Here is a 12,982-nt window from a genome sequence, read left to right as displayed (position 1 = left end):
TTCGGTTTGGTAATTTACCGATTTTCAGCAAGTTCCTTAATATTCAACTAACACCTTTTCCCCTCATTCAATTTATTTTCAAAATAAAAAACTATTTGAAACTCTATTTCTCTTAGGTTCAATTCAATCTCATTTTTTTACTTTAAATCCACACTAAAATATCACTTTTTAATTACAAGTATTCCTTCAGTTGCAGGCTCAAATTTCAAATCGAATGTCGACGAATGTTTGGATTCAGCTTCAAACTCAATTATAACTAATTACAAACATTTTACACACATTAAAACTTAACTATACAGAAAATAATATATAATTCTAAACTACATTAACATCTATCAGATGTGAGAATCTAATAGTATTACATTTTTTAAAATATACTGCCGAATACGTGAACCTGATAGTGGTAAGTTTTAAAAAAATATACTATCATATCTCAAAATTTAGTTCCGCTTATTGAAAAGCTTCAAAACTTCAAAACTTCAACAGTCAACATGACAGTTAGAAATATTTTAGAGCTACGTTACCTTTACAATGAAGAAAGATAGAATTGATGATATTAATGGATAAAAGAAACTAAGTGAAGTATTTGAAGTTGAACGTTGAAAAAGATTGATGTGAGTTATGTATTGATATCTATTCATGTACCGACCCAAATTTTGGAATCCTATAAGGGTTAAATTGGGAGTCAATGGACTATAGCGGTGATGAACAACTCTCATCTACTTTATTCGCATGTGATTAAGCTTAGAATCTTATAAAAGCCCATAGAACATAATTGCCTTGCTAACGAGATCCAACAGAAGCCCATCACTGGCCCAAACTATGATAGAGTTTTCAGTGTGCTACTTAGATAAATAAAAAATATTTGACAAGTTTGCTCATTACTAATAATAAATTCATGTTACAAATAGATCAATGTTCTCTTGAATAGGTTTTAGTTTACTTTTATTTTATTAGACAGCTATGTATTTTTAAATTAAATTCATTTGAATTATTTTGAACAATTTTTATTAACTGAAATTCATTAATTATTTGAGCCCAAATACTTAATTAGCCACACCGAGATATATATATGGTGTGTTAAGTACAACTTTTTCATAAAATAATTACTTTTGAAAGCTTGTATCTCCTTGTTACAGCTTTTAAAAAAAAAAACTGAAAAATAATTTTAAAATAAAAAATAGTACTTCAGTAGCTTCTCAAAAAAATCATTTTTAAGTTTTTTTTTTAAACAAAAATAATTTTTATTATAACAAATAAACACATAACAACTTCTCATTTTTTCTAATAATTTCTATATTTTGTGATTCAATTTGTAACTTAAGTAGCTACCACAAATTTAAATATAGTGTATATTTAGTATTATAGTGGATTTACTAAAATCAAATTAAGCCACCTTAATTTTACCCAAAAACAACTATAGTTAAATATGTTCTTCTTTTAGAGTCATGCATTGGTTCTTAGCCTGCCAAGATGTTGGACTAACAGAATATAGTTAATGATATCTGGTAAACCAAATCATAAAATTGACAAAAATAATCCAAAATCATGAACTACTCATTCTGTCATTCACCCAAATATTAGCTCACTAAATCAACAAACCTAAATACTCAAACTTTTTTAGGGTAAAAACCTCTATGGAGGCACACATTATAAGGTTTTGTTCGTTTTGGCTGAATGATTTACAAGTCTTTTAATTTCTGAAACCACAGTACATAAACTTCAAAATAATTATAGAAATCAAAAGAATAATAAGTTGAATCAATATTCTTTTACATTTCTCCAAAAGACAATTGACAAGATGACTCAAAATGGTCAGAGAAGAAATACCAACACTTGACAACAACGTACCCTTCAATTTTGCAACTCCCATATTGAAAGGACACGAAAGAGAATTCCTATAGAAAATAAAAATCAAATGTTAGTGATTGTATTTTATACATAAAAATAAAAATATGAACAATTCCAAGATGCTTAAACAAGAGGAACTGTTTTGACAATGAACATCACACATTAGGTCATAATGTCCTCAGAGTAGGGTATAGTTTGATGAAATTTCTGGAGTAAAGGAGGGATATTAAAGCATAGTGCAACTGTTTTGAAATTCTATAAAAAGAAAACTTGTGTCTTCAGCTAGATGAATCATTTCAAACTTCTTACTATTCACTATCAAGTTTAAAAACACTAATACATAGCATTAACATCCAAAAGTAAGTATTTATATTTATCAATAACATGTCAATAGTATTATTATTGAGTCACGGAGGGAGTCTAAAAGAGAACTACATTGAATTAAGTGGGTTGAACACTACATTTATTTACAGAAATTTTTTACATGTTAGATACGTGACTCGTTTCACTTTTAATAAAAAAAATTAAACTTTATAAAATAAAATAAATTAAAACACAAGTAGATATCATAACATGCAAAGTTGTCTATTTATCAAAACCATGTGATTAGTTATGCATTATCAAACCTTAAATCTAGCCATCCTCCACCCCCACTTTATTGGTTCATTAAATACAATAATTTAGCTACAATACAAGGGTACACGCCATTCTTATAATTTTAATATTCTTTTTAATAATATTTTAATATATAGTAAATATAAACATCATAATATATTCAAATTCCCTCGAGGTAACGAGTTTAAATCTACTCACAGTTATAAATTGACAATTAATATCCTTTTAATTAATAATTTTTTTCTCTTTTTTAATTTTTGAAATAACAAATCATTATACATTCTCAAATCAAATGAAATCTTAATTGATTTTAATTAGTAATTATATTTTAACAATAACATTCATATTCATAGAGATTTCCATTTTCAACCCTTCCTTACCAATTACTATTACTACAACAATCTTAACAACATTGGTGACAATTGTTATATTTGAACTCCTAAATTACTACAATTTTTAAACCAACTAGTACAGCCTCCTAAGTCCTACCCCTGTTCCAACAATCTTCTCACTATAATCAAATGGAGTTGGTGGATTTTAGGAATATGTTAATATAATTAATTATCTTTGGTGGGAGGAGGGAGATATTTCAATACCCACTTTCATAGGGGATGAGGTTGGTTGAAAAAATGTCCAAGGAATATGTTTGAAACAAAAGAATTAGAGAAAGGATTGTAAAACATAGTTTTGTACCAGTATTTATTTGGAGCATTCCTTGAAGTTACAAAGTGTGGCGCACTCCCAATTGCCCTTTTATACCATTATATTATATAGATTACAGAATAAACAAATATATTCTCTAGCACACTCTCCACTATCTATTTGTCTCTTTTCTATTCCACTATATTCAACCACCTTTTATAAATAAATAATAATAATAATCTAAGGTAGGTCAAGAAACTAAGTTTGTAGTGAATTAACAAGGTTTATAATTATACACCAATAATATTGATAATTTTGATATATGTGTTGAATCATATTTCACTATCTTAAATACTAAATTCAATATGAAACAATGTAAAATTAATAATTTATCTCGAAATTAACACATTTTTGGAATAGAATATAAAAAAATATCAATAACTTTTTTCCTATTTAATGATAATAATTCTAAAATAAATTATTTAATTTAATTTTGTTATATTTCCAATTATGTAACGTATTAGTCATGGATGGTAATTTAGACAATAGACTTAATTTTTATAAGAATTACATATATTGAATGTGATAAATTACCTTTATTATTATTATGCGTAATCTGATTAGTTTCTGCTTATAATTCATTCTAGAACGAGAAGTACCGTAAACTCATTTCTTTTTATTGATTTATGAGTTGTTGAATCATTAAATAAGGGGAAAAAAGGCATTATGATATGGTCTTTCTACAATGGAGGTTAAATGTATATTAGAAGAAAATAAATATACTACAAGGTTATTAGTATACAATCTATACTAAAAGAAAATTATAAACAACATACCATCTAATACTTACCTATTATATATGAAAAACTTTAAAGCATGAACATGAATAAACATTAATTATTCCTTATTTCAATCAAGTTAAAGTACCCCTAATTTATGTATCTATCCTCTGTTTCCTTATATGATTGAAGGGTCAAGTTCTCCCTACATGCATGAACCTTTCATCATTTAAAAAAGACCCTCATCATGTGTGGAGTATATGCTTATATTTTTCCACATAGTAACTGACACAAAGCCAATTAGAATATTTTTTTGTAAAATAAACTGGTGGGATTGTAAAACTAAATATATGTCCTATAATTTCCATTACACCTATGGATTTGTGTAATTACACTTGGCATAAACTCAAAGGTGCCATAGAGAAAGGGAACCAAGGACAATGAGAGAACTAAAAAGGAGACAGTCAATGGAAACTTTATTCACGCCAATTCATGCACAACTCAACAAAATGACAAAATTAACAGATACTAGCATCTCCTTAAACTATGTTCAGTAGTGGTCAATTTGTTTACCATTACCAAGAAAGCCAGTGCCTCATGGTATTGCACAATGCACATAAATCCAACACCCCATAATCTTTCAAATAATAAATACACACAAAATTAAATTAAATATTCATCTTTTATGATGCCCTTCCTCCTAGGTTTAAGCATGTCAAAGGGGAAGGAAACAAAAAAATAAAAATAAAAATTAACCTCATATGATATTACTAATCACTGTTCACTAGTTCATATACTATCTCTCTCATTTAAAATATTTATTCATCTCATATTATTATAAAAATTAGTAGTTAGTGATTTTCTTAAGAAATATGCATAACTTTAGAGAAAGAAAACAACAATTAGATAAAAAGATGAAAAGGGTAACATCTAAAAATCTAAAAAGTAAGGAAAAAGATAGAAAGATTAAATTTTTATTTGTTGAGACTTACCACTTACCAGGAAGAAGAAGTCAGTTCTTATTGCATTTTCCCTTTTGATCTGAATGGCGGCTTCCATCAGTGTAGCAAAGCTGCAAACGAGCATCAAAGACAGGTGAAAATGGAAGGTGTTGATGGTTGTTGTCCATTGTTGAAGGAACAGCAGGAGTAACAGTAGCTCCCATGAAGAAAGGTAGATTATTGGATGATGATGTTGTTGATGATCCATCCATAGGTGAAAACCTCTGCAACTGATGCAAAAGAGACTGTGAATTGGACTGAAGGGTCCCCCTATTGTAACCAACAAGGCCCGAAGACGATATAGCGAAGTTAAGATTGTAATGATGATCATTATTCCCACTTGCTTGATGTGAAGATGATGATGAAGTAACCACAGCTTGTTGCTGCATAAGATGTTCAGACATGAATGGAAAATGCTGCTGCATTTGAATATCTGAGTTGTTTTCACCACTATTACTGAATGGTGAAACTGGTAGTGAATGTTGTTGTCCTAGTTGGAAACAACCAGAAGATGATGATGATGAAGTAGAAGATTGATTATGATGATGAGTTCTTGAATTTGACACCATAAGTCCTGAGTTGAAATAATCCATTATTGGTGTTACTGTTGAAGACCATTGTTGATGATGTCTTGTTTTGTTGAACTCATCACCATGATTATTAATCTGAGAATCATGAACTGATCCATTAGGACTAGTTGTTGTTGGAATTCTTACATTACTACTACCAATTCCACCAGTCAGTAACTCAGTAAATGAAGCAGTTTGAGAAATGTGATGATTATGATTCACACTCACATCATGATGATGTTGCTGTTGTTGTTGTTGTTGTGCAAAACTAGACTCATTATCTTTCTCCTTTGCTCTCTCAGAACCTTTACTTGTCTCAGAAGTGCTGCTACAAGCAGATTTAGACAAAGAATTAAGGTTGTTGTTGTTGTTCTGTCTTTCATGAGTTGGGGTTTGAGGGAAAGTGTTGATGTTGAGAGAAGGTAGTTCAGAGATGGAATCAGAAGCAGCATTGATTAACCATTCAACAGCTTTACTAGGTTGATCATAACCAAGACGATCTTGAAGATCATAGAATTGAATAGCTGTTGTAACTGACAGCCTAACTCTTCTGTCTCTTAAACCCTTTGAAGTCATTACTTTGCTGTGTCTATCTTTTCCACCAGATGCTTTAGACACTCTAACAATTCTTGATGAATGGTTTTGGAAATGGTTTCTTGTGTTAACATTGACATCATCAATTCTTCCAATTTCTCTAACATTTTTCCTTCTAATAATAAGCTCTTGTTCCTCATCATCAAGAGGATACTTACCTATGTTTTTGTTATTTGAAGAACCATTTCCAAGCCTTGGAAACTTACATGCTTGTGCTTCAATCTCATCCTCCATTTCACAATCATGCCTTTTTCCACAAACACAAGAAGAGGTGTGTGTGAAAGAGAGAGAGAGAGATGCTATGTGTTTTGCATTGATGATGATGATAAATGAGGGTGAGGGAGTTTTTTTGGCTGTATAGTAATAAAAAAAGGTCTTACTTATTTATTTAACTTAATTATTTATTAATGCAGTGATATATCATAGTCTAAGTCAGGAACCAATGTTTAAGGCTTTTTTCAAAAGCAAAAAAAAAAAAAAAAATGATAATGAGAGTAGGGCTCAGAGCCTCTCAGTCTCACTTCCTGCAAACACAGACACAAGACCAACCCTAAATTAATTTTATTATATCATAACAAATTTGTTTATTTATGTTGGAAAAAATAATAAGGTAAAAAACATTGGATCTAATGTAGTGTACTAGTACTTTTGAATTGTCTTTGACCTTTTGTTTTTGTTTTTAAGTTAAAATAAAAAGCAGAAAAATTAATTAAAGCTGATTCTGCACCAAACCCCTTGTAGCTTCTGCTTGTGTTTATAGCCTTTAAATAGCAAACATTATACAAAATCACATTAATTGGAAACAAAGTCATCATAGCATAGTTTGAAACCTATAATATAAAAATAAATAAAAATCTGTGTACATAATTGTGAGGACTTACCAAGTTGTTTTCACAGCTCATAGATCTGTGCACCTGAAGTTCCATAAATGAAACAAAGCCAAAAAGAGAAAACAAAAAATTCAGAACTTGCAGATTTAATTCAGCTCATAATTAAAAATACATCATTAAAGATCAGTTCCACCAAAAAAAATTCATTCAATTTAAATTTATATGAATTTGAAAGAAAAATCAGAATTTAAAAACATAGAAGCATATTTTGAGCTGAATTTGTGAACATGAAATTAAACCGTTGCTATAGAGTGAGGGAGAGAGAAGAGAAGAACATGAAACCGTTGTTTTGAAGGGTGATGATATGATACACGTGTAGAGAGGTAGATAGAGAGAGAGAGTAGAGATTCAACTCAAAGTCTCAAAACTGTAACATGAAACATGAAATGAAAGTAAGAAAGGAAGAACTAAGAAGAGATTGTTCCTTGTTTGGTTCCAACAATACAAAACAATCAACGGGCTTATCTGTAAACGTAGTACTAATAGACAGAACGGTTCAGAAGACACTGCGCCGTTTACACACTTTATTTGTGTTCTCATCTTTACCTCTTCCCTCTCTTCAATACACTTATTAGTATTTTGTATTTTGTCTAATTACAATTGTTGCGTTCCCACACTATGACATTGATGATTATTAGATTAACATCGGACGATTTGAATTTAAGTTTAATACTTTAATAACAAAGTTAAAATTAAAATATATATTATTTATAATAGTATCTCAATCTAACACTTGTTAATGACTCTACTGTGTAAAAGTAAGACTTTCATGACTAAAAAATTTGATTTATGCTCATTTACTTAATAATAATATTATAGTATAGTAGAGTACACATTTGAAGTTAAGAAACCTATTTGCTTTACAAGCTTGTTACTAGGAGGGTTATGTATTGTTTTAGAGCATTTGGTCTTTCTTTACATAGTTGTTCTATTAACCGACTTTGTCTTCATCTACTATGATGTTGGGTTGATCGAATGAATTAGAAAAAACCTAATCTTTTTATTGAGCAAGAGAAAATATAATAATATTGTTTAGATTTATCAATTAAGTGATAAAAAGTCTATATACACGACTTCATTTTCAATATGACCCAAAATATAAGAGTCATTAGATAACTTGTTCACTTTTTATATAGAGAGTATTTATTATATATTACTAGAATTGATTTTAAAATTAGAGTATACTTTACAATTACTTCCCCGAATCGACATCACCGTCACGAATTGAGATCTTCTTCATTTCTCAATTTAGTGATAAAAAGTCTATATATATGACTTCATTTTCACTTTCTATATAGAGAGCATTTATTATATATTACTATTATTGATTTTAAAATTAGAGTATCCTTTACAATTACTTCCTCGAATCGAAATTATCGTCACGAATTGAGATCTTCTTCATTTCTCAATAGACTACTCACCTACATCGACAAATCAACCATGATCAATTTCTCTTGAGAAAGACTCATATTGTTTACGGCGAGATCAAATATAATAGTAATATTTTCTCATTATAATAAGGGAGTATTGGGCCAAATTAAAAGCTCAAATAATGGTTACAAAGATAAAATATTATATTGTTTTATACAACCTAAAATTAGGCTTTAGATTTGTATTATTGTTGAGTTCTATTCAAAATTTTATTTTTGCCAGATTTTTGTTTGGTTTGTATAGGATATATTACCCCCTTTGTACGATCCTTTGCCATGTGACTTTGCCTGCGATTGGCCTTTCTTCGTTCTTCGGAAATACTTGTATATATGTTGGTAAATAATGAATGTGTAGTTCTTTGTCCAAAACTCTTGTACCAAAACAAAAACTAATTGTCTCAATTTTATAAGATACTCTCAGATACGTCTTTTAAATTATGTATATTTTAAATACATCTTTAATTATATAATGATATAACTTACATTCATCATTTTATAGTCAATCAACGTTAAATTGAATGATGTGTCTATGAAAAAATTTAGTGTTCAATATTATGTCAAATTAGTTTATAAATTTAACTACCGAATGTTAATTTAGTCCATATGTAATAGCAAATGGTAACATATATCTCAAGGATACAAAAGATATTTGTCAGTGATCCAAATATAAGAATATAGTATTGAAAGTATATGAAAAACTTATGTATTTAATTTTTGGGTCATGCTAACAAGGACACTTGTTTAGAATTAAAAATAAATAAAAATTTAGTATTTTAAATAACAAAATTTAAACTTTTAAAAAATTGAATACACAATTCTCAATATTATATTTATATAGTTAGATGCTTAATAAGTGTCTTTAAGACATTTAAGATACTTGTTAGCATTTCTTTTAATTTTTTAAAAGATTATATTTTGCTTTTTTAATACAAAATATTATCTTTTTATTCTTTATTAAGTGTCTTTAAAACATTTATAAACAAAACACTTATTCAATAAGTAATTCAAAAGCACTTAGAGAAATCAAAAATATAATTTTTATATGAAGTATGTATTAAAAGTTATGCATTCAATATTTAAAAAACTTAATTTTTTATGTTTTCAATATAAATTTTGTTGTTGTTGTTTCCTTAAGAAATGCTGGTAAGTTTGGCCACTATATAGTTAGCAAAACCCTATTTAATTACTCATCAATTTGATCACCGTAGTTTTATTTAACTACTCAAAATTTGATCCCTATACTTGTAATAAAATATAAGTAAAGAAAATAGTTGATAATTTGATGTATTTAATAAAATTTTTAGTTCAAATTAATTAATTTTTTAACTACTATCTTCTAAATAACCTCTCACTGAAACTTTTTCCATAATAAGGATATTGAAAATTAATGGAACAGTAAGTAGTAGGAGAATAACAACATTAAATATAATATAAGTAATTAACATTTATTTATAATTTAAAATTTTTACGATAATCATCAAAACTATGTTAATATATAGGCTAAATAGCATCTGCGATTTCTTAATTTAATTTCAGTTAACGTTTAAGTCTTTTATATGTTTTTTCTTTTTCGATTTGATCCTTTATTTTCATTTTAAGTGACAATTTGATCTTTTATGTTTTAAAATATCAACAATGTTATCCTTTTTTTATTTAAAATTTCAAAAAATTCATCAAAATTTTCAAACAAAATTCATAAAATTAATTATCATCTTCAATATAATGCAAATTTCATCAAATGCATAACTCAAATATTCAAACAAACTCATATTTTCATCTCCAACAATATCAATTTTATCAAATAAATAATGAAAATAAGAGTTTATTTAAATATTTGAGTTATGAATTTGATGAAATTTGGATTATATTGAAGATGATAATTAATTTTATAGGTTTTGTTTGAAAATTTTGATGAATTTTTGTAAAAAAAAGAATAACATTGTTGACATTTTAAAACATAACAGATAAAATTGTCACTTAAAATTAAAATAAATGATCAAATTGAAAGAAAAATAAATAAATACTAAAAACGTTAACTAAAATTAAGTCAATGAACTGCGGATGCTATTTAATTTATTATCATATATAGGAGGTTGGAGTTCAATTAGTCCATTTGAATCAATAATGAACATATATAATTTCAAAGTTGTGTTATCAAAATTAAACAATATAATATAAATTTTAAAGACTTTTATTTATTTATTTATAGAAATTCTAAACACTTGATTTAACTTCTGTATTAATATACACATATTAAATACTACTTTTTATATAAAAATTGGGAACACAATTTTTCTTACAACAAATAAAAATCTATAAACCATACATACATGTTTTATTTAAATAACTATAAAATCAATCAAAAGATGATAAACAATTTATTTTCTCAACATAAATTGCTCAAAATAAATACACTTGAAATAAGATGTGAAAATTTCAAGAAATTATTTAGCAACTAAAATAATCAATAAAACTTATATATATATTTATATATATATATATATATATATATATATATATATATATATATGTGATATATGTGTGTGTGTGTGTGTGAATAATGCATATTTAAAATCTTAGTTAACGTGAAAATTTGAATTTTAAGTCACGCCTAACAAAAAAAAATTATAGATTAAAATAATTAAATTAAGAAGACTTAAAAAAATTGGTCATATATTACTATTCATAGCTTATGTATAAAATCATGAGACGAATATCAGGCTTGTAATTCTTAGTAAAATTTTGACATAAAATTCGACGAGACTAAAAAAATACATAGTTGAAAAGGTATATATTACATGACAAAGTGAAAATCTCACAAAATTGTGAGAACGGAGGTAGCCTATATTAAGTTATCAATATAAATTATGTGTGTGAATCTTCTTAAACTTCACACTCTTTGCATTTGTTTTATTCACACCCTTAACACAACTTGAGAGGATAATATTATTGCAATAACTAAATTTTAAGAAGAATCACAATTAAACTCTCATTCTCGTGATAATCACTTTTACTTCATTTGATATCAAACTCTCTAAGGTTTGAGCACTTAACAGTAGTGTAAGAGGAAAAGATCAAAGAAGAAGTGTAAAAAATTTCAAAGTTTATACCTAAAGGAAAATATCATCAAATGAAAAAGATGGTCGAACTTAAAAGAACTCAAAATCCTCTAAACAAAAATTCATCCTCAGAAATAGAAGAGGAAGAAGCTATTATGTGAATTTATTCAAATACTAATGAGATAATTGTTTACGAACTTTGTTCTTTATATAAAGATGTGATAGTTAAGTTAGATAATCTCTTAAATGACTCAAACATTTTATCTAAAAAATGTATGTTTCTAAAAAATCAACTTTATGAGATAAAGAAACAAAAAGAGAAGTTACAAATTAGTAAGAAATTCAAATTATCTCATTTTTACTATGCAATTATTGATTAACTATTTTAACAATTAAAATGATTTGATTATGTCAAATTACAAACTAGAGTAAGACTAATTTCTTGGTTCAATATCCTTTTTTTTATAGCAAGGAACCCTAATTTCTTAGGTGATCATACATGTTACTCAAAACATATATGAACGTTAATTTATCAGACCCATGTTAATATTTTATATTCTGATAATAATATTGAAACATGAATATATATTTTGGTTCAAGTTATTATAACATATTTTCCAATAACAAAATAATACATAAGTTCAAGTCTATAGTGATAAAGTACAGAAAAACATGAATAACAAATATATGAATAAGTAAATACTTTATAATTGCATAAATAATATATAAAAACTAAAACTACATAGATTCAAGGAGGTTCATCTAATCTCTAATCAACGAGAAAATTAGTTCTTGATTAGTAATGTAACATCCCGCTTTTTTTGGGACATTAACTACCAAAATTCTAAACGTAAAATTACAAATTCATTTTTATTTACTTATGATTGTCTTAAATACTCATTTACTTTAAAATCATTTAATAACTATTTTAATTATATTTTAAAAATAATAAATCAGAGTATTTACATTCACTAAGGTAAAGTTAATACGTTAAACAAAAAAGACTCCTATAGCCAAAACTATTGATATTTTACTACCCAAGCATAAATCCTAGTGGTCATAACTGTGGACGCTTGTAGAAAACTCTCCCAACAAGTCTCATACCAGCACAAAAGTATCTCGGAGCCTCCGACTACATGCTATTGTACTTCCTCGTATTTCTCCTATTGGGTTGACCGTGACATTATTCACTCAAGTAACACTATATGTAACGTCCTGTCAAATGTAAGGGTCATCTCCAAATAACAAATACAGAGCAAATATGCATGCATATATAGTTGTTATAGCAAAATATAAATAAATCATTTACTTCATTTAACAGTTAAAATCACAACTCACCAAAGATACACTAACAATGAAAATATAACAGTACAGTATTTACGTAATTAATAACATTAATTCACCCAAACGACCAGCAACAGGTACAATGACAATACAAATATAACATTACAATATCTACATAATTAATAACATTAATTCACCCAAACAATTAAGAGGTACAGTAATAAAAACAAGTACAATATCACATATTAATTCGCCCGAAACTAGCAGC

The 12,982-nt window shown here is 27.2% G+C and overlaps 1 protein-coding gene across 13 annotated transcripts; it reads right to left on the bottom strand.

The window, feature by feature from the left end:
- Positions 1–1,536: 1,536 nt before the first annotated feature.
- On the bottom strand, positions 1,537–7,536 carry LOC101507434 (transcription factor TCP2). 13 transcript variants are annotated; one of them, XM_004485951.4, is made up of 4 exons: positions 7,217–7,535; positions 6,933–6,965; positions 4,880–6,298; positions 1,537–1,898 (listed from the first exon to the last, which is right to left on the bottom strand). In XM_004485951.4, the coding sequence occupies exon 3, from the start codon at positions 6,283–6,285 to the stop codon at positions 4,900–4,902; it is 1,386 nt and encodes a 461-aa protein (XP_004486008.1). In that variant the 5' UTR covers positions 6,286–6,298; positions 6,933–6,965; positions 7,217–7,535; the 3' UTR covers positions 1,537–1,898; positions 4,880–4,899. The 13 variants fall into 13 exon arrangements, with proteins under 13 accessions (XP_004486008.1, XP_004486007.1, XP_073225525.1 ...); XM_004485950.4 differs by having other exon boundaries at positions 7,224–7,535; XM_073369424.1 differs by having other exon boundaries at positions 4,880–6,812; positions 7,217–7,534.
- Between the last annotated feature and the right edge of the window lie 5,446 nt (positions 7,537–12,982).

Source organism: Cicer arietinum, chromosome 1 (genome assembly GCF_000331145.2).
Source record: "Cicer arietinum cultivar CDC Frontier isolate Library 1 chromosome 1, Cicar.CDCFrontier_v2.0, whole genome shotgun sequence".
Classification (NCBI taxonomy): domain Eukaryota; kingdom Viridiplantae; phylum Streptophyta; class Magnoliopsida; order Fabales; family Fabaceae; genus Cicer; species Cicer arietinum.
This window is presented reverse-complemented; position numbering and strand designations above follow the sequence as displayed.

Bases quoted from the DNA above. Each gene is read 5' to 3' on its own strand.
- LOC101507434 (XM_027330626.2), bottom strand. From the start codon at position 6,285: ATGGAGGATGAGATTGAAGCACAAGCATGTAAGTTTCCAAGGCTTGGA.